Source organism: Tyto alba, unplaced genomic scaffold (genome assembly GCF_018691265.1).
Source record: "Tyto alba isolate M040663 unplaced genomic scaffold, T.alba_DEE_v4.0 Super-Scaffold_6, whole genome shotgun sequence".
Taxonomy (NCBI): Eukaryota; Metazoa; Chordata; class Aves; order Strigiformes; family Tytonidae; genus Tyto; species Tyto alba.
Genome location: NW_024881327.1, coordinates 26,117,104 through 26,141,601, shown reverse-complemented (window position 1 = coordinate 26,141,601; position 24,498 = coordinate 26,117,104). Strand labels below are relative to the sequence as shown.

At 42.4% G+C, this 24,498-nt stretch overlaps 1 protein-coding gene across 6 annotated transcripts in view; it reads right to left on the bottom strand.

Moving 5' to 3' along the window:
• LNX1 (ligand of numb-protein X 1) overlaps positions 1-24,498 on the bottom strand; it is a 158,226-nt gene that overhangs the window by 44,276 nt on the left and 89,452 nt on the right. For 4 of the 6 annotated variants that reach the window (XM_032998983.2, XM_032998986.2, XM_032998985.2 and 1 more), the window contains one exon: positions 24,010-24,490. In XM_032998983.2, the coding sequence (XP_032854874.2) occupies positions 24,010-24,395 (386 nt within the window). In that variant the 5' untranslated portion in view covers positions 24,396-24,490. Of the gene's footprint in view, positions 1-20,059; positions 20,466-24,009; positions 24,491-24,498 lie in introns of those variants that run through there. The other 2 variants (XM_032998987.2, XM_032998988.2) reach the window with 1 other exon arrangement.

The window sequence follows — 24,498 nt, the reverse complement described above, 5'->3', positions numbered from 1 at the left end:
ATAAGACACATGGGACTAGTGTTTTTGAGCTGCTAAGAGCCTGTAAACCTTGCTGATGTCTTCTGGTGCTTTTAGCATTCAATATAAAATACATCATTTAAACCCACTAATCCTGTGCAAGTGCTACATTAAAATCCTAAAGGACTAAAAACTCCCCTCGACTTCAGAGAAGGTGGAGCTTGATGTAAGCTTTACCAGGTGCTTTCATCAGTTTCCAGAATTGCATCATTTTCTATACAACACACTTAAAATCTTCAGCCTTCCCCGCTCTTGAAGAGTAAAACTCAAACATTGTTTCAAAAGAAAGTGAGAAAACACAAATTGGAGAGACCCCCAAGAAGATTCTTCATGGAAAACTTGGGTACTTATCAATAGTTGTACATTCTTTTATCTAGAGATAGGATTCATGAGGGAGCAATCACATGCAATGTGTGTCAGCTAGGTATTTGGAAAGCTACATAAGACCTGCCATCAGCAGCTGTCAGCTTCATATCTCGTTTTCAAGTCCATCCAAGATCACTCAAAGAACAGCACTGGTACTCTGCAAGCAACGTTGGCCACTGATTTCGCCTTATACTAACAAAATAATAATATAACCTTTTTAGAGTAGGAATTGAGAACATATGTAATGAGACTGCAACAGGATCACTGAATACGTTCATTCAGAACCTTAACTGAAAAATGAGCCTAAGGAAAATCACAGCATATATATATAAAGGCCCAAAAAAATGTTAATGCTGCTAAAATCAAGTTATTTGTGACAAAAATAATGAGTGCAAGGACAAAGAAATTCTTAAAACATTGCAGTGCTATACCTCATAATACCGCACAATCCAATACACTGCATTTTTCAATGCGTGGATACACATATAATTAATGTTAAGAATAAGCAATCAATCTGTTGATTCATTTGTTTTTCACGTTTATGGTTCAGTGTTTTGATCACCGGATTATATTCAACAGGAATAACTAGTCTCCTGGAACTTAGTATCTCAGCATTGTCTTCCCCTCCTACTATCCCCACCTATACTATAAAAACTTTATGATGCAGTGAGCAAAATATGCTTGCAATGGGACAAAGGGTCTTGTTTTTTTAACAAGAGTGACAATATCAGAATAACCCAATTCTTGCAGCTACAGACAGAAGAGTCTGTCAGACAGAAACTTTGTATTTACACATACTTAGCACACATTTATTTTTAAAACTAATCACAGTATCTGCTATGTCACAGACTCAACAAGAACTACTGAGAGAAGGTTTGAGGCTTCTCTTGGCACAAAGCAGTGACACACATACATAAGTGTCTAGATATAAAATAATAAAAAGGGGAACACTGTGTTCAATTTCATGATGTTTTCAACCCAAGACTTGGGTTTACTAACATGTTCTCCACTGGAATTAGAAATTACAAGAAACAATGGGGCTGCAGCCAGTAAATAACGAGTGCTGTTTTTATACTCTCTTATTGACAGAACATGCTATGGACAGCCACCCACAGATCTAGCTCCAGTGGCACTTGCCTCTGACCTCAGTGACCCAAAAGTCACATAAGATCCCTTTTAGGTCAGCATGGATATTTACAGTATATTGCTAACTCATCTTGGTACACATCAATCTCTGAACACATACTTGCTTCCTCATGGGGAAGGTCAGGAAAAAAAGGTATCAACATGCTTTGCCAGAATTTGAAATACCACAAAGATCCATGTCAGATACCCATCTGAGTGCTGAACAAACATCTCTGCCACCATGACTAAGTAGTGTCTTAAGATGTCACAAAATTTTCCCATTTTAAAAAGAAGTTCTCCTGTCTTATCAATTCCAATGTCTGATATTCAAAGGGGACCATGAATCAGTCCTATAAGAAGTGAACAGCCTATGACTTATGAATCACTGTGTCTTAAAACCCTAAACCACGGGCTTCTTGTAGGGGTGGGGAAGGAAGAGTACATTTCCTGGTGTATCTCAGAGCTTGGTTTCTAGGATTTTAGCCTAAATTAGTTTTGACACTGGCATAAGAAATACATAGATTACATTATTGACTAAATATCCCATTACACTAGTTTTTTTTTTCTGAAGATAACATAGCCAACAGTACATTTCGCTAGAGAAACACTATTCTGGCTTCTACTCCTCCTGGCTCTGCAGTCTTCTCCTTTGCACATATGGCTGGAAGGGGATGGATCAGAGGGATCTTATGAGCCAGTTTTCAGAACAAAACTCCCCAAATCCATTAAGCATGCAAAAATCTTCACTGTTTGTGGTTTTATGGATTCCACCCAGTTGAATATAAGATATTTCAGTGAGATATTTAACCCTCCCATTAAAATAAACACACATTGTAAAAGCATTTAAAGGCTCCAGAAGGTCCATATCCAGCCACAGCACAAGTATGGCTGGAATGTTGTTTACAGTCTTCTGAGAGCTCACATGGTAGGAAATGCTCACTTATGCTGTAAAAAATGCGAAAAACACTTTTTTTTGAATCACCATTTTTTAACAGAACTATCAGAAATACTTTTAACCTGAATTCCTTCATCCAAATCTGAAAAAAAGCCCAATCCCCTCGCCTTTCTCCCCACATAGCTATCTACAGGCAGTGCTGCACTCAATATCAAAAGCATACAAAAACACAACAGTGTGCAGTTTCCCTCTTGTTGTACATGGAGCACTGTCAGCCCTGGCTTGGCAAGGGAGGCTGATGGAGCTCACAGCCTCACACCTCAGTTTTCAGGAGTGCTCTAACCACTGAAGCTTGGGTCAGGTTGGGGTAAGGCTAATCTCTGCTCCTCCTGCTGAAGTTTATTCAGAGAGGCAGATGAAGCAAGAGGGAGCCCAGTGTTGTCACCAGATGAAAAACTGGCGCCTGGGGAGGGAGAATCTGAGTCCCTGAGCCTTCAAAGTCTGCTGTGGCTTTTCAGTTGAAGTTTGGAGAGTTTCATAAGAAAAGGCACTGTCCTCTGTTAGTCCAGCCAGTATCTTGGGGGAAAAATGGCAATACCACCTAGGCACAGAAGCCCTTCTTCAGTTTGAAGCTGAAGAAATGAGCTTAGAGGCTTCATTTACAGGTTGAGAACCTCTCTGTAAAACTGTGTCATGTTTTCTTAGACCACCAGGATATAACTTATGAGTCAAGGGATAAAACACTTAAACTAGGGTGGAAGCTATTATCCAACCCTGAAACCCCGTAATTACAAAAGATGCCTTCAGAAGTGAGTACTGTTTTACCAATACCATAAAGTGGATTTTCCTGACAAAGGCAAGTATCATAGAATCACAGAAGACACTAAGTTTGAAGGGACCCCAAAAGATCACGTGGTCCAACCTTTCATGGGAAAGAAAGCATAGGTGAGATTATGTAGCACCCTCTCCAATTCCATCTTGAAAACCTTAAGTGATGGGAACTCTACCACATCTCTGGGGATGTTGTTCCAGTGAATGATTGTTCCCACTGTAAAAAAGTAGAAGGAGAAAACAACTTTTGCAGCATATATTTAAGCCCAAATTGCTCAGGCTGCTTCTTATGTTCCTTAATTTGCAGATGCTATAGGTTTCTTTAGATTTTCTAAGTCACTTCCACTCTCTCCAATTTCACATTATTTTTGCATTATATAAATTTTTAAAAATTGTTTTCACTCTGATTTTTTATTTAATTATTCAATTTATTTTAAAAATGTTTTGGGTGAGAGGCAATCGTCTCATACTGTCCTGTTACAAATCACATTAACTTATGTATTCATCCTACTAAAATATAGGAAATAGAAAAAAAATCCCCAAATGAAACTGCTCTTTCATTCCCTTCTTATGCTGCTGAATCCTTGACAATTCCAATATTCAAGCTCTAATAACTATTCTTGCTTTTGAAATTAAAATAGAAACATCATGCATGCAGCTGGGCACCTAGAACACTGTGGGCAATCCTGGACAGCATGTTTGGAGAACTGAACATTGAGCATGAGCTGCAATTATATTCCCCCGGGTAATCCAAGAGAGTGGCCTTGCCCCTGCTGTCCTAGGTGAGGGCACATCCCGCTTGACCTTGCTGCTCCCACAAAATGGGTCGGGTCTCCTCTGTGCGAAGCTGTCTTGAAATGAATCCAAACTGTGGATTCTCCGTGACAGGTTGTGGCATCTGGGTGACTCAGCCAGCCTCTGCACCCAAGGCTGTTCCAGCCCAGACTTCGAATTTGTTAACATCACAATTTAAGTAGACTTAGGTCTCATTAGCAGTGATGATGGACCCCCTGAAGGAAAACCAAGGTGGCATAGGAAATTACATCAGTTCGTTATTGGCTATGAAAGGGAAATAATTATATCTATCTTCTTCAAACTGAGATGACCCTGGTCCTTCAGAAGGGAGCTGGCAATCTAATCTCCAGCAGCGTCCTCATGCTGTGCCTCATCACCTGCTAATTTTTACAGCAAAGGCATTGCCCACATCATGACTCAAAGTGACCCAAGCAATCACCAACAGACAGGATCTCCAGCTGGACACTTACACTAATCTCCAGTGGACAACAGTATGCTGGGGGCATTGGACATGTTGGCAGCCCAGACTCGGACATACCTAAAACAAATCCTACTTGTTTCATGCAAATATTACTGCAATGGACTATCAATACAGATGGCTCATCGAGCTGACTTTATAAAACAGAATCATTTATAGCTAGAATAAGAAATCTTTCTCTGGTTCCAAAATATCTACCCCAGCTTGACATGGGTCTTGAGGATAAAAAATTTGAGTAGGCAGACTAAACAAAACTGGTAGTGCATTTAAATATTTGTATTAACAATTGAGACATGGGTCTCTGTTTTAGCTATTTTTGCAATGCCTTGGACCAGTGGTTGGTGGTTTACCTATCTTCAGCTGGTTCTACTTTCTGAGGAACTTCCTTAAGTACCTCTTAAACAAGTTTGCTTCCTGAAAGGCAAAGCCAGACACTCATCACTGTGTGTTTATAAGGGCGTGATAGGGAGGGAAAAGGAAGAGGAGTAAGAAAGGGAAAGAAATACCTAACAATTTAGTGACTGTAAACAGAACAGCTTCATGGCAGATTATTTTCTGATTTCCTTAAAATCTAATTGAAGATGCTACATCATCATGTAGGAATGTTTGATGAATACTTAGATACTGGCATTAAGGAGACTTTCCAAAACTGAGCACAAACTGTTCTGCAGAGGCTAACCACGTCAGCCTCCAGAGATGGTGCTACTTCCTAAGGGGTTGTCTGCAACAGGGAATTACATGATTACTGTAGTGGTTGTGGAATGGTACCTTAGCCACACTATGTATATTATATGTGTAGAAACACAAATCCAACAATAGCTTCCCTGGAGACATTCCTGTTCAAGAGTGGGAGAATTCACCAGAGAAGATACCCTAGAGTAAGAACATTATTGTGACTTCACACTCAATTTTATTATGGATTAATTTCCCTATGTGTTCAAACTATCTTTCTGGGATAATTTCTGTCCTTTTTTCCCTGTCCTTTCTTCTGGGCACCACATAGAATCTGTGAGAGCTCTCAATGTCAATTTTAGGTTCTAGTTTCCCAATGCCATTGCTTCAGGCATCCCAAGGTCCTTTCTTCACACTAGGTAGTGGTCATGTATAATCAAGGTATCAGTAAAATTATGGCTTGTTTTTAAGTCTACAAGGGTACCTGACCATTATTCCTTTAGCCCACAAAGAAACAAGTATAACAAAGCACAGACATTCATGTTAATGGACATAAGTAATACAGGTAAGTGAATCAAGAGATCCTTCTGCCACAGGGAGAGAAACAGACAATTCTTTTCTTTTCTTTTACAACTTGTTTTCTGTTAATTAACATGTCAAAAGTATCTTTTTAAGACTGTAGCCCTAATAAAACTTTAGGGATAGAAGTTTCTCCCAATTCAGTAGGCAGACTTTTCTGGCAGCATCCTTTATAAAAGTGCATAACTCTGTAAAAGGGGGTTAATTTAATCAGCTGTGTCTAGCAGTGGTTTGGGATCAGTTAAGGGTGATGTTGCCCCATAGGTCACGCTCTGGAGCTCTCTGAGAGCCAGGGTCTACCCATCAACATGCCACATCTTGAAAACAAGTTATGGTTTGTTTCATTTCATGTGTAATAAAAAGTCTTTAGGTCTTACTCTGGTTTTATTCAGTGTCTCCCACAACACAGATTTGGCTCATTTGTAGGTTTTTTAAACTACCTTAGCACAAAAATCAATAAGAATAAAAGCAGTCCCATAGACCCCTAAGTGTAGGAACGACACTTTTGTTCCCTGACAGATACCTCAGTATCTCTAGCAAAAAGAAGAGAGGGGAACGAACATAACAGACCTTCTACCTTCTAATCTACCTTCTAAAGTACAAAAGAGGACTTGAAACAGAGCTCTGGTGCTGCGTCCACGTGTTGTTAAAGATGCAGAATTGTGGTCACCTGAATTTCTGTGCTCAGTCCTGGACCTGACAGCTCACCATTGGCTTGCAAGGGCAAGGACTATTTCTCTTCAATGTGACTATTTCAGAAGACCAGGAAGAAGTACTCTTTGAAAAACAGTCAGAAGGGAGGAGAGAGTAATATCAGCAACTGCTTCCCTGGCACAAGAGACCACAAGCAGCACAACTGTTCTTTTTGGAAATGTCAGAGAGGGGAAATAAATGTGCCAAGGGAGTTGTCATCGGCAGATGATACAATAGGTGAATCCAGAATAATGCTTTACACAGTCATAATCTTTTCTTGAAAACATTTCTCAGGAAGGTCAGGTCCGACTAACTTTACAAATAGCAAGCACTGCTTGAAAAACAGACATGTAAATTATAAAATCACTTAGGATCCAGTTTCAATGTGTCAGATGAAGGAAAGCACAGGCATGTCTCAGCACTGATGCTGCAGCTGAGATAGCCCTATATCAGCCCTCTCCTGCCTGGTTATAGCCATGTCCAGGGAATGTCAGCAGGAGGATTTCAGACTATATCCATGGCTCCACCTCTCTCCCATCATCTGTCCCCTTTGCAATCCACTAGTCACAGGGAAGGTCTGTGCAGGGCCAGTCTTCCCATCAATGCCCACAGAAAATAGCAACTGTCCCTGGGCTCTGTAGAAAGTCACACACCTCTGGGGGCAAAACACAATCCCAAGGTTATTTTGAAATCCTGCTGATGTATGCCCTCACAGTGAGTCACAGCAGCTCTCAGATGGGCTCTCATGATCTACCTCCTGTCCTCCTTGGTGCCCAGAGCCTCCCCAAGTGGGCAGATGGGGACAGAGGGAGGGAGGAGTGTCATGTAGTGCCAGACCCATCCTACACTCTAGCACTGTCAGGAGATGGGGAAAAAAGCACACAGAAGTTTTTGGGATGAAGAAGTCACTAACTGTAAGCCCTGAATTTCCCAGCAGTCAACAGAAAAATCCTAAATCTGAACCCTCCACTTCCTTGTGTGAGGAGAAATTAAGATGTCAAAATTATTCCTACTTCATCCTCATCATTGTGGTCAATCAGAGGTGTGGTGAGAGGAGATCAGGATTCATTCTGAGCCTATAGATACATCGTTCAGCTGCTTCAGTAGCTTATGAGACAGGCAGCAATTCCATTCGCCCTAAACCCCTTGAAGCCTTCTGTGGTGATGTGGATGACCCTTACAAGGACTAGCTTCAACGCTGGAGACAAACAGGGACCTTTCTGCACTCTTGTCCTTTAGCTGCAGATCTGACCGTTCAGTGTTGGGTCGCTGTTTTATCACCAGTCCTGCTACAATCTTGAAAGCATCCTGCTTCACAGGGACTTTCTGGTCAGTGCTAAAGTCATGGAGGTTGTGTCTGCCAATGCAGGGAGATAAATTTCAACCAAAAAGCCTAGGAGAAAAGTCACAATTTTGTAAGATCTGTTGTCATGCATCTACCATTGTCACAAGGGACAGAAGTGGAGTCTGAGGTTTTACAAAGCTCCCACACAGGGGTGTGGTTTTTTTTGGAGGGAGGGGGAGGTTGTCACAGAGATTTCAGAAGCTGGAGCTCATGACATTTTATTTGTATTGTTTCAACTCCTTCACCCACATGCCCTCAAGGGATGTTCTGTTTTTTTAGAATTGCTGTTTCTGCTAAAAAACCTCATCATGTGAATCAGTGTGGTTAGATGCTCCTTTCCAAAAAAATATTTTTTGGATCTCTACTATTCAATCTCTCTGCTACATAGGTGTGAAAAATAAGTTTGCCCATATACACAAAGCCTCATTTTCTTTCTAATTCATTCAAATGAAATTCAAGAGAGCAATTTGCTGAAGTCAATGGAATAATAGCTGTATAGAACTAACCTAAGTAAGGAAAAAATCAAGCATGTTGATATTACTCTTTTCATTACTTCTTCCATCTTCCTCTGCCTGAGTACTGGAATAGTAGATAGAGTAACAACTAGAGATGAGGTCCTTGAACCAAACAAATCAACTAGGTAAGAGGACTTGAACAATATAGGGGGAGAACTTATGACCCATATTTTCTTGACTTATTTTATTTTCACTGTTTGCAGTGGGTTTTGTAGGACAGCTTGCAACTTTTTTAAGGATTTCAGTCCAGGTGGTAATTTAACTAGGCAGAGGATCAGTTGATAAAACTCTGATTACATGTCAGTTCTACAACTGAGCTATTTCATGGCCTGGCTTAACCTATGTTTAGTCTAACAGATAAATGTTTAGAGTTCATCAAGACTGCTGAAGTGAAGTTAATATAAAGAGAGTTTCACCAAACCTGGTCAATCCATAAAGCTTTCTTTGTTTTTAGCCTTTAACTCTACATGTTTTGCTGAAGTTAAGCTCTGCAGCTTAAATTCACTATTTACTTGTACATTAATCCATAAATTTAAAATAAGAAGCATAACCAGCTCAGAGTTTTATGGTGCTGAAATAGTGCAAGATGATAGAAGACACATGGCTTGGCGTGCTCAATACTGTTGGAGTTAACCACAAGAGTCCTTGACAGATCAAGTCAGACAATTTCTCTCTTTCCTTTTCCTCCTTACTCTGCTTCAACGAGACAAGACACTCAAGGGAATAGCCCTTTCATAGACTATTTCACTGTTTCACCGACCAGCCCGGTGCTTGGAGACAAGAGAAGGGAGCAGACAGGGTCTCACCACCACTACAACAAGGAAGACAGGGCTTGTGCAGACCTGGCAGAAGTGTCTCTTCATGGACTGATTCAACTTACCAGCTTCAAGTGACTTTGAAATTACAAATGGGTGATCTCCATTCACCTACCATAGTTAAATCCAGGACCAGAGTATTCTGTCCTTATTTGATCTTGACTCTGTGCATTTAGTGCAGCGGTTACAATGGAGTCTGTTTCTGAGAGCAGCTTGTATTTTAAAACTAGTTCAATTCTCCTTAACTAGACAGGAGAAACATGCTGCCATCATGCCATGCAGTGTTCAAGGCCACACTTCCTTGATAACCTTGGCCCCTTGGTACTGCTGTACTAAGTGGGGCAGATATGTGGGAGAGGCAAAAGCAGAGGTGTAAAGAAAACAGGAATTGAGAGGAAACAAGGGAAAGACAAAGATATAGGGTAGCCAGGAGCAGATAGATAGAAAATGGCTAAAGAAACACAGCCTGGAACTGGTGATGACCGAGACTTGCACGTCCTGTCAAGGGAACCAACAGAAAGATTCCTATTTAAAGAGTTTCAAACCTGCATCTTCTCTCAAAACATATATGGGACAGAAGCAGCCGATCCACACTTGGCAGGTAAGCATCAAGAGAGTTTATGTAACACTGCAAAAAGGCAAGCACCTATTTAAGAGTAAACTGTCATTTTTACCCAACATGCAACCAAATAATGCTCCCTCAACACAGACAAAAAACCTTCATGCTGTCAGCTTTGAGTTCTCTTGGTATTATAAAGCACCACAGGGCACAAAATCACTATGGTATTTTTTGCATTGGTTGTCAACTTCTATTTGCTGGGGATTTGAAAAGCAGAGGAAGCATGAGGCACAGGAAGATATAAGAAGCAATTAGTAAACTTTAACAAAAAGTAAGAAGACAATCACAAATCTGTGAAACTCATTTTCTCTTTAAAAAAGAGACTGTTAACCTCTCTGCAACACTGAATTAACAAAAATATGAGGGATGTAACTAGACAACTGCTGAAGAAGGAAGAGAAGGAAAAAGGAAGACAGACAGATTGTGTTGTGAGGTAGGTGAAAATATCTGGAGTGGATTACAGTTCATCAGCTCTAGAAGACAGTTACTTGGTCTTGGCCTCCCTTTATATATGTCTTTTGTTCACTTTGGTCACGTTACTATTATTCAAGCCTAGATTACAAAAAAGGCAGGTCTGTGGGACTTTGTGTTTATTTGCTTTGTCAGCTCAACATATTAAGTGCAAGTTTATACATACACTATATATCTTATTAAATGCTCTGTCCTGTTTTGGTCTATTCTCTTCTGATTTATTTTGAACTCAAATAGCATAACTGTAAGTGCCTTCAGACCTACAGATGCTTAGCTTACACCACTGGGGAAAGAGCAGAAAAAAAGTGAAATGCAGCAACCATTACTGTCCAACTTCATTACACTCATGCCTTGGAAGGATAAAACAAGAATGTACTGGAATTTAATCTCCTCTGAGGGAAGAAACTGGAAGCAGCATGTTCATTAGGAGCAACGCACACTCAATCCACTAAAAATCATCAAGGCATGCAAAGTTTAAATGCAATTTAAAAGTGGACACTGAGAAAATTTGCAGACACAGCACCAAGGAAAGTACATTTGTATGGTCATACCCTTGACCCATGGCAGCACAGAGCAGGTGGAAAGGAGATGTGGAGAACACAGCACATCCCCCACACTGGAGGCTGTGCGGGATGTGCAGGACTCTGCCAGTCCTAAGCCAGGCCCAGGTCGCAGCAGGAGAGCACGAGGATGGCATGGATTGCAGTAGCCACCACTGGGCAGGATCTTCTCAGCATTTCTAGGCTGATTTACTAATATTACTAGTATTGATATTCCATCACAGTCTGGGTTGGGGCAAATTAGCAGCAACTGGCACTTTCAACTATGCTCATCCCCACAACAGATCCCAATGACAACTGTAATTGCAGCGGTGCCAAGGGCAAAAAAGAAACACCAGCATATATACATGGTATTTGGGAAAGAATGATATTCAGCCTTTCTCCAGGAGTTCCATCTTCCTTTGCTGCAATTGCAAACCAGGTGGTAGTGCTCAAAGGAGAAATGTGCCACATGTACAAGCCAGAACCACTGGCGAGGCTCCTTTGGGAGATGCCAAGAGCAAGTCACAACCACCTCCTGGGATACCCGCTCCCACTGCAAAACCTGTTTGGCGAAAGGCTGTGTTGCAACATGTGCTCTTCATATAGAATGCTTATTTCTGACTGTAATTTAGCCTCTTGGCAGGAGATGCTCATACATGCCAAGCGAAACAGCCTTGTTCATCCATATCAACCTACACAACCTCATATAGTAGCAGCAGCACAGTGTAGCCTCTGCTTCCAGTGGTCTCCTGTGGATCACAGGACAGATTTGGTTAATCATGCCCATTTTGTCTCCATAAAAGCCTTCTCCAAGAGGGATATTTTCTTGCCTTTCATACTGTTGAGTTATAAAATCCACAAGTGAAGGGGCCTCTGTGGATGCTCCTATGAAGCCATTTCACTACTCATTTTAAATGGGAAGGAAGGTTTAAAACAGTGAGACATCACCAGTGCTAACTGAATGTTAAAAATAACATAGAACAGTAATGCATATCACATATGGGAGGAGAAAAGAAAATACCAGAATTATGTTTTCAAAAATAATACTGTCACTTCTTAACACAAAATATAACAAGGCCATCAGTCTACAAATCTTATCAGTTCACTAAGTTCTGCAGAGGAGAGAGGAAAATACAATCCTTAGAGCATGTCAGATTCCCCTCGTCCTCTATTTAAGAGGTTACTAAATTACTGAAATTCTACATTAAAAATATATTACACACTGTCTAGCGAATGATGGGACTGCAGTGCATAATATAAGGAGAGGTGTAAGCTTCCCAATACGTGCACATGAAATGACTTGCTGGCCTAAAACACTTGCTTCCTGCCAACATGATTTCAAGAGAGCCAAGGAGGGAAAAATAAATCTCAAAGTAATACACTGATGATTGAATTTTGTAGCTGAAATTTATACCACTAAAGACATTTTATTCATTTATTTTACATCATTGAGGTAAATAATATGCAGTGAGTTAGTAGAAGAGCAAATAAAAAATTAGCATGGCTCCAGAAACTGCAAAAACCTTGTCTTAACCTGGCTTCATGCCATGTGTCACAGCAGTGTCATGGAGCAAGACAACTCCACAAAAACAAAGGAGTCAATGGTGATCATTTCCTCCTCACCCAGGTATCCATTTCACTGAGCTCAATGTCTTGATAAAAAGAAGAGAGAATGAATACTAGATCAGATACAGAAAATACTATGTGTGATTGTTACAAATCTGATTGCCTGCCTGCACTGTTGAGAACAGACTTTATTCATAAAGTTTGATAATGATGCCAATAGAAAACCAAAACAAAGGAGACAGAAACTTCCTAGAAATATGGCTTAACTTGCCCACTGTTACAGTCAGCTTCTTTTCCTTTGTATAGGAAGGACATATTGTACAATATGTAGAAGTTATGAATGCTCCACAGTTTATTTTTTTTTGTCTAAAAGTTGTATAGCTTCTGTTGCAATCTCCAGCTGTTTCACTAGGTTGCTCCTGAACTTGCTTCAATCTATATTCAGAATCTGTTGTCAATTAATAAATTATATGAATGGATAAAGCATGTTCTAGAGAGTCCAAGGATTCACTGGCTAAATTCAGTCTTCACCAGCTGCAGTTTTGCTGAGGCCTAGGAGTGAATTCATCTTTCTACGATGTTTAAAACAAAAGTCCACATTCTTAATCCCAAAACAGAGTTCAGCTCCAAACGAAGAATCCTTCGGTGTCAGTAGGGTTTAGGCATGACATATGACATGTCACTGACTGACAGATACCTCCATTGAGGTACCAGTTCCACACAGAGGGACTAGCCTGGTCTCTCCTTTTGAAATAGGAAGACCCAAGCAGCCACATCTCTTCTGTCACACAGGCTATGCTCTTAGTCCAGCATTGCCAGTGATGTTATTATAAAGTCTCTGCTTTTGTGTCCTGTACTGCTGGCATCCTCATGCAACCAGTCACTACATGGCTTGAGGAAGGAGTTTGGACACACAGTCACATGCTGAGATGCAGAAAATCAGTTCTAGTTCCTGAACGATAGCTCTGCTCACAGGGAAGGTCACAAAATGCAGCTTGATGCTCTGTAGTCTGGGGACCTTGAAGGCAGATTCCCCCAAAAGGTCAAGAGTGTTAAAAAAAACAAACCTAGATGACCCTCAGACCTACTGGTCTGCGTCCCTACAGTGAAATGAGCTGTGTTGCAGCTGATCTCAGAACCAGTATTCAGAGCAGGAGTTAAGCTATGACAAGCATAAGACCTCTGCAAGAGCAGTGTTTATCCTGACGTTGCAAGACAGCCCAGTTCTGCCAGATTTGTCAGAGAAATAGCTCAAGGAAAAATATCCTTGTCATGCTGCCAGTGCCAGTGCTAAACTAGGCTAATTGTCAGAGAGATGCAGAGGTCGGCCAAACTTGCAGCTTTCAGCCTGTGTGACTTAATGTCAGAGGAGAAATGAGAGTCTGTTGCTTGTGAGTAACCACCAACCTCCTGCAACTCCCATTACCTCACTCCTTCTTCTTACACTGCCAGCCCCCCGGTGCTTTGCCATCTCTGGTCCCCATCCCAAAGCAGATTGCTTGTTGTGAAGAAGCCTCTGGGTGGGATAAGATTTACCCCCTCCATGCTCCCGTTACACGGGCAAGGCATGTAAGCACACTTCTTTTGAGCAGCCTACACAAAACTCAGACATAACTGAGACATAACTCATTCATGAAAAGAAACCTTTCTGCCAACTGTAATTGTTGCACTGCTTTTTCAGCTTGGCAGGATTTCACTTTTCTTGGCTGGCTCAGGTTTTACTTTTGGCAACAAAATGTATTTGTTGAGATTGACGCTGGCCAACATCAACCTTTTCCAAAGGTGTGAGAAGGCTCCAGCCATTAGAAAACATTCCAGCAGAGTAAGAGGTCTAATTCTGTTTTCAAGTGTATGTAGGTAGCTGTGAATGGAGTAAGGGCAATTTTCATGTATGCACAGAAAGAATGAAGCAGGATCTTTCTCAAAGTATAACTAAAATGCCAACTTTCATTACACACAAAATTCCCAGGCAGAATCAACAAACTGTTAAAGCTCTCAAATGTTTTTTGGTTTCTGGAACTGTCTCAGACAAATTTATTTCTGCACCTAGAATCACAGTGCTGGGGAAAAAGATGCTAACCAGTAACACTTACTCATACCACAAAAATGCAGCACTCTAACCTGGGTTGGGGAACCGGGAGGGATGTGCAGGAGGGAAAAGGTTCCGACTCTGGGAGAGGGTGGCAGAAGTTGGGGGAGAGACCTGGACCCCACTGTGCTGCTAAAGGGGAAACACACTGTATATTTGGCAGATTGCAATTAGTCCTCACAGAGTGACCCTGACCCAGAATGGTCATGGTCAACAGAAATTACTACTTTCTGCTGCACCTTCTATGCGAGTAGCATAGTCTGTATCAAACAATTCTGGATACAACACCTAATGTATTTATAAAATTCAACTTGGGAACCTGAACACCATGTGTTTAGACTGAAGCCCCTCCTGTACTTTAAGAATAATACAGTATATTTGCAGTTCACTTACATGGGCTTCTACTTGGGGGCTGTCAGGCCATATTTGTACTAAAATTTCAAGCTTTACTGTGCAATTCTAAAGGCTGAAAATACAAAGGAACAAGCATGACAGAGGCAGGATCAGGCCATGAGAGAGAAGGGGGAATAAATAAATTTGAGGACCAGAAAGGGTACAAAGCAGAAGGCAGGAGTGGAAGAGCAAGCAAGAGGACTGGTGGAGTGGGGTTGAACACAAGGCAGTGGCAGGGACAGGCTGGGGAAGTGATACTAGCTGTTGCTGGAGATTTTAGGAGAGATCTCAGAAGTCTGAAGGAAAACCAGGCCCTTGGATGGTCTGCTGCCCTTGAAGAGATCTTGCGGAGAAGAAAGGCAGCCCAAGAGTACCCAGTGCCTACTGTTCCCCTGCACCATGGTACGTGCTTGGACTCAGTATAAGATAATATCCAGATCAGAAGTTTTCCCAAAGAGGCAGGAAGAGTCAGGAACTGAGAAGACTTTATTTCTTGCTTCCACGCAAGATGTCAGAGTTTACCATGTTTCCATCCTGGCTCCTTTTTGAAGCTATAGCATAGGGGTAAAGCTAACAGGCAGCCCTTGACTCACCCATGATTTTCTGCTTTAATTCACCTCAGTTCTGCTTTCCTTGACAAACATCCAATTCTAGTGCACTGGAAAAGACCCTTCGCGTTTTATCTGAATGTGTTTTGTCCCGGCTATTTAATGCAGCTATTCTAAACATTTCATTTATATTTTCATTCAAGAATCTTTCCATTCAAGCCTTGCTTTCCAACACTTTCAGCTTTAATTAACCTCACAGATTAACTCCGACACAGATTTCCATACACACAGCTTTGCACAGAGTAAGGAGGCCAACATGTGGCTTTTGCAGTGGACTAACACATGAGCCCTAAAGGTGTTCCAGGCTTATCAATTTTGTCACGAATAATGCATGCCCTCTGCTTCCCAGCCTCTCTGCAGCTACTTTCACAAGGACAGACTTGAAGCCAGACACAAATTTCCCCACTAAGTTGAACAGAAGTTAAAGAAGTTGGCCGCACAGTTAAGTTTAGTGCTGGGAGGGTGCACCTAATAGCTTGAACTAAATCCTTCTTACCACAAAAAAGATGTACCCAAGGACACTAGAAGACAGTGGGTGCTTGGATCTCTTCTTTTTAAATTGAATGAACAGAGAAACTAAATTTTACTGTCTATTCCAGCCCAAAGTGCTGTTTTAAAATTTAAGAGAGCAGTTATCATATAAAAGTTATATGGGGAAACTTGATCTAGTTAATTTGGTGAGATCTCTTTGACTGTTTCATGTAAAACCCAAGAGGGGTAAGAAAAAAATGAAGTAATTTTTTGCATGTGGGAGTAGGTTGTGCATTTCATGCTAACAAAAATTAGATTTTAAAAAAAATGTCTTGATTCAAATAAGTGGGGTGGGTCTAGCTGGTGGATTATAGGAATGACTAAGGCCAGGAGCTGTTTAATCCTTGGAGGGAAGCAGCGCCAGCAAGCGTGGCTGCCACGGGCTGCCCAGTGCTCAACCTGTGCTGAGCACACGCGATGCCTGGCACCTTCCCGGGCGCTCGCTCGGTCTGTGTGGCCACGTGCTGGAGGGGGATTAGGTTAGACACCACCCCACGCTTTCCATGTGACTGAGGTCTTCAAAGGGACGAGGTGAGGTTACTCACTTCCTAGTTTTGCAACCTCCTTCCCTTCATCATTTTATTTCTAAGTGGCTCATTGAGCTCAAAGTGCAGAAAATCCTTCTATTGAGAAATACCCTACTTGGCAGGTCCTGCTTTGAAGTGAGAGGGATGGAAATGGAGGCTGGTGCCCCTCAGTGTGAGAAGTTCCTCCAGGTCCTTGCCCCCAGGAGAGCCTCCTGCAGTGGCCACAAGCTGCCCCTCCATCCACACACCTTGTTTTTAACCATAGGGAATAACATAGCCTGACTCAAAAGAATGCTTGGGCAAGTATTTGCTTTCTGAAGATATTTTAGATAAGAAGGAAAGCAAGCTGATGACTGTTGAAGTAGCTTTATAGGGATGCAAAGGAGAAGGCATGGGCCGTAGACTGGTGTGTCCTCAAGACCCATGTAGACCCTTATGATGCTGAGAGCCATTGGGCTGGTGTGGCTACATCCCACTTCCTCCCAGAGGCTCCTTGAGGGACACCTCACAGATTTCTCTTGTCCTGCCAGGTGTTTCCACAGGTTTCCCCTCAGTAGGGAACACCTCAGTTTATCACAGGCTGCTTTTCATAACTTGGCTAAGAGCAAGGACAAGAAGAGCATCTGTGCTGAGGTCTTTGCTGGGGGCAAGGGAGGGACAATAGGCAACAGCCAGGGAAGTGGTTTTAGTGCAGGCGACAATGTCAGGAGGTATGTATTTCCTTGCTGAGAATACCTGCAATTATCAGACTGCTAACAGAAAACTAAAAATAGCAGCACCCAACATCTGTGCCATCAAGTGCCACTACAACACATCCATAGACCTCTCTTTCCTACCCACATGTCACCCAGCTGAAGTGCAGAAGTCTGATGCAGCCTTTCCCCGACTTCATTTCTCCTCTTCGACTCTCCAAAAATCTCCTTTTTCTTAGATGGATTCCAGAGCCTGCATCTCCAGATGGGCTTTGGGCTATACTGTAATCCCTATTCTCCAAGCCGCCCATTCTGCACTTATAAAAAAAAATGCCCTCAAACTAAAGCAAACCATACCAACGCAACACAAATAATCTAACCTTTGTTTGAACAGGGTAGAAGGGCTGTATGAGCGGGAGGGCAGTGCAAACACCAGCACCGTTATTATTCCTCTTGCAGAGGCACCAGTGATGGTAACTACATCCCCCACAACCTTCAGCTCTTCCCTTGCTACCCACACCCCCACCAGCCCACTCCTCCTCCTTGGCTGCTATCTCTGGTGGCTGCCAGCCAACAAAATAATGAGCCCTGACTGAGGCCAGTATTTGTGCTGGCCAGCAACCAAAGATAGTGCGATAATGAAAAAAAAAAAAAAAAAAAAAAATTTCCGCTTACTATGATCTAGTTTCAAGCCATGGGGCAAGCCATCAGATACTCTACACACAGCAGTGGCTTTTCAGTTGCCTGTGGGGAAGAATTTACGGAGCTGCCTCTGTGAGGTTTGGGGCACAAAAGGGCTGGGTCAGTAAACCTGTGCCCCCCAGGTGCCAGGCTGTCCTGGACACCAGTGTCCATGCTGTCCAACTCACAAAATTTTGTGTGAAAAACATCCTGCATACAAATGCTTGAGCAACTGAAGTAGCAACCTGTAGGTCATAACATTTGTATAAACTGAATAAACAGGACTGAAAACAGTATTTCTCTTTTTCTTTCAAGTGCTCTTATTAGAGAGGAACTTGAATCTCTCCCACAGATTAGTATATCAGTGCCTTGAGCAGCATCCAGCAGCAGCCAGAAGCTCCAAATACACAGGGAGGAGAAATTCCTGAAATGCATGGTGCCCTTTTGGATTATGTCAGACGAAGCAAATCCTGTTTCCCACTGCCCCAGCCAGAGACGGAGGGGTTCAGGAGGTCCTGAGCACCGGCTCCCAGCGTCATGTAGCATCCAGGGCTGGGAAGTGGGGAGGGGACGTGCACCTCCCATTGCTGACAACCGAAGATGCACGTCCAAGCCTCAGCCCACACCCACTCCATTAAGAACGACCGTTGACATCCAGCAAGACTAACATCTCTGTGGGTTAGAAGGCTAAATAAATAAGAGACGAATAGCTACCGTACATTGTAGCCCTTTATCCTGGGAGAATCACTGAACCTGAATTCCCCAAGAAAAGCAAGTAGGCTGCCTCTGCGCCTCTGCTCTGATTAATCTCATCAGTTTGTTTTCCTGGAACCTAGATGTCCTAGATGCCATTGTTTCTATTATAAGTGTTCATCTGCTCTGTTTTGAGCTTGATTGCTCCTGTAGCCTGCTTAGCTTAACTGTTGGGGTTTTTTGGTGGCATTTTTTGTTTATTTGTTTTGTTTTGTTTTAAATTAACAGTCTTAAACAAAATGCCAGTAAATTAAAATGAGGGCATAGCTGCAACCCTCAACAATGGATTTGTTAAATGTTTAAAAACACCTAAAGCATACAGAAATCCTAAGCTGTTTTACACAATGTGACTATGTTATTAATAGTTGCCATGCATATCACACAAGAATTTCAAAAGGGGACTTTGTGTTTCTGCAAAAAACTGCTATTTTTGTCTGACAGTACAGACAAAATCATTTGGAAATTAGTCTCATTGGTACTAATCACAACTGTTACTAAAACATTCTTACTGTAGGCACAATACAGTCATTTTTCATTTTTGAGCAGAATTAGCCATTTCATTCATTATCTCAAGGAAGATCTTAAGAGTTTAAAATTTGTTAAATAAAAAACAAAACATAATTAATTAAAACATACTGGAACAAATCTCTGTTTCTAGTCGTAAAAGCCCTATTAACTAGTACAAGAACATTCAAGCACAAATTAAACCATTATCATTTACAGATGATACCATAGCATATTTGTTTTATGGGTTGGAAAGATCAGCTATGAGGTTGCTTGAGTTTTTTTTTCTAAAACAAGAAGATATATTAATGGATTGTTACATTTAAATGTGCGCTACAGAAGAAATAACATTCTGCTGTGGGCAAAAACAGAAATACGGGAGATTTCTTCCCTGTCTCAAGTGAATTATTTCTGGTGAAAGGCTTCTTAGCGTTTTGCTACAGGCATGCAGCTTTACACACAGAACATGATGCATGTACACACAGAGAGCGCTCTACCGGGGGTGTCTATCCTGATGCCCTTCTGAGCCCAGCTCCCCTGAAAGGATATTTATGGAAAGTAAAGAAAAAATACAGATTCAGAAATGGAAAAAAAAAAAAAACAACCCAAACAAAACCAAAACACAACAAGCCCAAAACCACCAAAAATGTCGGCACAGAAAAACAAGTTGATAAGGAAAAAGGCAACTTCACTTAGTATGTCTCAGCTGCTTCCAAAGCAGAAAGCAATGGGGACGTACTGCTATTATTAGCTCTCCGGATGGGAAGCAGTTTGTTCGCAGCACGGTTTGAAGCTGTTGGCAAGACACTGAGGGATTTTCTTTGCACTTATGCACATGCACAGACACACAGGCAGACAGACAGACCCCCCAAAACACTCGTGGCAAACCCCTTCCCGCTGCTCGGGTAAGACAGACAGACAGAGAGCACGACGCCGGCGCGACCGTGCGTACTCACAGCTCGGAGTACAAGAAGTGCAGGTTGCCCACATTGTCTATGTAGTTTGCAGGACTTAGCCAAGGTAGGACCAGTAACAGGAGAGCCTTCATTTTCAGTGCAGGGCTGGCACTGCTGCTAGGTTTCCTCCTTCCCACAGTCTCTCTGTGCTGGTGGGACACACAACGTGAAGCTTTTGTGCCAGCCAAGCCCCTTCTAAGCGAGCCTTTCCATTTCAACGTAATGGTAGCACATTATGAATAGAGCTTAAATCCCTTAAACGAAGCTACACTGCAAAAATCATTGACCTGTAAGAGGATTACTTGATGTGGCTCTCGGATGGGTAGATGTGAGGGTTTAGGGACAGCACAGCGTGGTTGGCGAGACAGTGACTTATGCTGCAGAGGAGAGCGATGCTCAGGGAAGAGACCTGCCTCCTGCAGGATTCAGAGTGGTTCTTCAGAGGCAGCTGGTACGTTTACATCACTGCCCATGAGCAGATGGGTTACGAGCTAAACTGCATCACAGAAGGGTGTAGCTGTCTGACAAGGGGGGAAAAAGATGCTCCCTGTGGAGTTTTGAAGCAGACGATATCAGAAGACCACACCTTTTTAAAGTAAAACACTGCGAAAGATCACAGCCAACTGCTGGCTGTTTGCATCTCAATCTGAATTCCCCAAATCCAGTCAGATGTTTCTGCGCAAACATAAATCATGTAATAATCCAAGGACATGACTCTTCTTGGGGTTTTTCTGTGGTTTTTTTTTAAGGATGCAAGAGCAAACGTTTTAAATAAGGATGCTTTCAATGGATGACTCCATGGTAACCGGTGTTTAAAAAAAAATTTTCTCTCATCGATTACAAAGCATAAAACAGCAAACTCACCTTGTCCTATCAGTGACCTTGTCTCTGATCAGGGCAAACTTTCATTTTCTCTCTGAGAATCCGGATTTTTCTGAGCCTTAATCATGCAAGAAATGCAAGGACTGCCGACTGCCCCGGTGACTCTAGCGGAGTCTACTTTAATTTATTCACTGAAAACACAGATCACGTTAAGTCGAGATTTCAGATGAGCTCTGAGCCGTTCTTACCACAGGCACCGGATAGTTTATGATTATTATTTTATTTTTTTTATTAGCAAAGTCGCACACTTTCTCTCCCCTCTATTGATTCAGTGGTGTTAAAGAGAACAACATCAGCTCAGTCTGCTCAGTCTGCATCTGAGCATGCCAGAGCACAATGTCCTTCTCCTCTCCTACCCTGCCATGAGGTGGAATGGCAAGAGAGGTTTCTGCATTTCTAAGAATTAAACTAGGCAGAGGTATAAGATACCTTTGGCAATAATTAATTAATGCTGTGCTTAAGAAAAAAAAAAAAAAAAAGGTATCACACAGTCTCTGCAAGCACAAGGTTACAAAATTCCCCCTTTAGGGGTCACTCAGAACATTCACTCCTAATTCTTCCCTAAGGTGGGAATGCCAGGGAGGCTGTGCTACCCACCCCCTGGAAAGTTGAAAGTCCCGGTAGCAAAGGTTCCCCATGATTTTATACTCCTCTGCCCTTTCGTCTTAAGGTAACTCAGCCCTCCAAACCATCCTGAGGAAGGAAAATCCATGTCGTGAGCAGCAAAGAAGCAGCCACCCAGCCTATGTAGCACTGCCTCGTACTGCACTACTTTAGAGGCTGTAAGGTTGGATAGGAAGGGAGACCACTGCTCTGTCTCTCCAGTCTCCTGATCCCTGGGTTTGCAAAGCTGGGACTTGGTGGGGAAACCTGACACTGAGGAGGAGGGACAGCAAGAGGCTGTGGGAACATGTTACTAAACCAATTCTTCCTACCCCTCATTGGGCTCAGGCCAAGAGAGCCAGAGGCACAGGATACTGAAGATCCTGAGAGGAAAATCCACACCACGGACATTCAATAATAAGCACTGGAATAAAACTTGCCAGGCTTTTACAGGACCAAATCATGTTTGGCAACACTGCAATTCTGCAAGATATGTATGTGAAGGGTATCTTTACTACCATCTTAAGGAGGAGAAACTGAGACACTGGAGTCACTTGCACAGGTCCATGTAGAAGAGTTGACGCTAGAAATCCGGAATTGTGCTAGCTGTGTGGCCTCTGTGTAAAAAGCAACATTCCGGTTTGTTTATTTATTGTGTGGGTTTTTTATACCTGCTAGTTTTGCGGCCACAGCACCATCATCTCAAAAAAAAATGAACACAAAGAGGATCTAATATACATATACAGCTGGGTATTTGCACTAGGGGCTCAAGATTTTGTGGTTGGAACCTGTAGACAAATATAATTTCAGTGACAGCAGTTCACACCGGACTATCAGTCCCTTTACCTATATTATTACTGAAATCAGTATTTGAGGCTTGTCAAAGTAGTACTGATCAAAGACAGAAAGTAACTGCAACTTTGCTATTAATAAGTAACTTTGCTAATTTTTCCCATTAGCAATCTTGTAGAGCACCTCTGGCCTGGGCTGAAGGCTGCTGCCACAGCCTCTTACACCATGAGACAAGAGACAGCAGCACCCTCACCAGGGAAATCCAGATCCAGAACTGGGTGGGCCAGGAGCACCCAAATCCACAAACACCAAGCCTCTAGCACGTGAAAGTGGGTTCTTGACCTTTTCAAGGGATCAAGAAATATTTTGCTAATGTTTCTTTCCAGTTTTAGTAATGTAAAATGGTCACATTTTTTTGTCGGTTAAACCATCACTTCAGTGAATATCTTCAACGAATAAATTCCTCATGAGAATCCAGGTGCTTCAGGAAATGAGGCCACCAGTTCAAATGGGGCTGTATTTGAATGGCGGGCTGCAGAGCCATTTCCAGTTACGGGCCTCAAGACCCTGATGACTGCAGCCATGTTAACATACCTCCATGCTTCGGCTCACCAGCCCGCTCACCAGGGATGCTCTGACCCACCACATTACCGTGTCTGTGCAGGAATGTGCCCCCAGCAGCAGTCTGGAGCTCTGCACTGGTCACCCAGGGCTTCTTCCACAATGCACAGGCAGAAACACACAAACTAGGAATATGACCGACACCAGCAAACCACAGGGGAAGTTATTACATTGGACAACAGATACAGGCCACAAAAAAAGGCACCTCTTAGGCCCCACTTCTCCTCAACTCCGAGGTGCTGTTACCTGGACTATGCCAAAATGTTTGTTGGCTGCCAGAAATCACAACCCTGAATGTATCTCTCCACTCTTCTGCCTTCCTTTCAAAAGGCAAAAGATGCAAGACAAAAGCAGCAGCACATGCTTTTACTCTGCAAAACAGAGGATTACTTATCATCAGTTATCTTCTCACAGAGGAACCAAACTGCTCCCTGGCAAGGTGTCTCCCATAGGCAGGAGACTGGGTGTCCTGGCCACCAGGAGAGGTAAGCCAGGGAGGGGGGACTCCAGCCAGGGAGCATTTCCACACCATACTGCCCTGCGAGCCCCAAGGCGCAGTGCACTGGGTAGGTGCTCACCTGGAAGAAAAGAGCGTTTGGCTCCAAAGACCAATACCAAACTGGAATATTTTCTGCTCTACTTCTCATATAGGTCATTTGCGATTCAAAAAAGGATTGAAGAAAGGGCAATTATAAAACCCTTAATGTACTACTAAAATATTTATATAGCTCAGCTTCCCAAAACCCACAGATCTCTTCGGATGACTAAATACACACTTCCATTATGCAGCTAACCACAAGGTATCCGACCAGAACTGTTAATGATAGCGTGAAGTACCTTAAATGCATTTGATTATGAAAAAAGAATGAGATATCATCATACAAATGGACTAAATTCAGCTCTGAATTAATGATACTGTAGGTGTTAATTGGGAGTAAAATCAATAAATCTTTCTTTACATTAACTGCCTATTTCAATCAGCATTAATTGACAGTATTTTTTTCTTCCCTTAAGAAAAAGATTGGAAAAAAGGTCTATTGACAACAACTTACTGGGTTCGGAAATGCTGTTCGAGGTGACCGCGTTGCACGACCTCTGAGCAGTGTTCTGTGAAAGGGCAGCTAACCATTAGCTTGTCCAGGAGGTTATTCACTAGTATGCTGGACTTCCTGCACGTCTGGAGAATCACAAGCTTGCGGTCCATGGGGCAGAAGTCTTTTTCCACCAGGAAGTTCGTAAGGCAGGCTGTGCAGAAGGTGTGACCACAGAGCGTGTCTAACGGCTGAAGCAAAGGTTGCAGGCAAATGTGGCATATCAGATCATCATCTACTTCTTCAGTGTAGCTGTACAAGTGGTTTTCTTCTGGTAAATGTGCTTGGCCGCAGGTGACACAGAGTGGTGGGGAGCTATCCTCCATTTCTTCGTCTTTCTGGCTCATAATCAGAATTGATGCAATTCAAAGGAGGGCAGATGGGAATACTCGATCTGTCTTCTATTCGTGAGAGCTGCAGCAAGGCTTATGTGTCATCAGATCTGTGGGG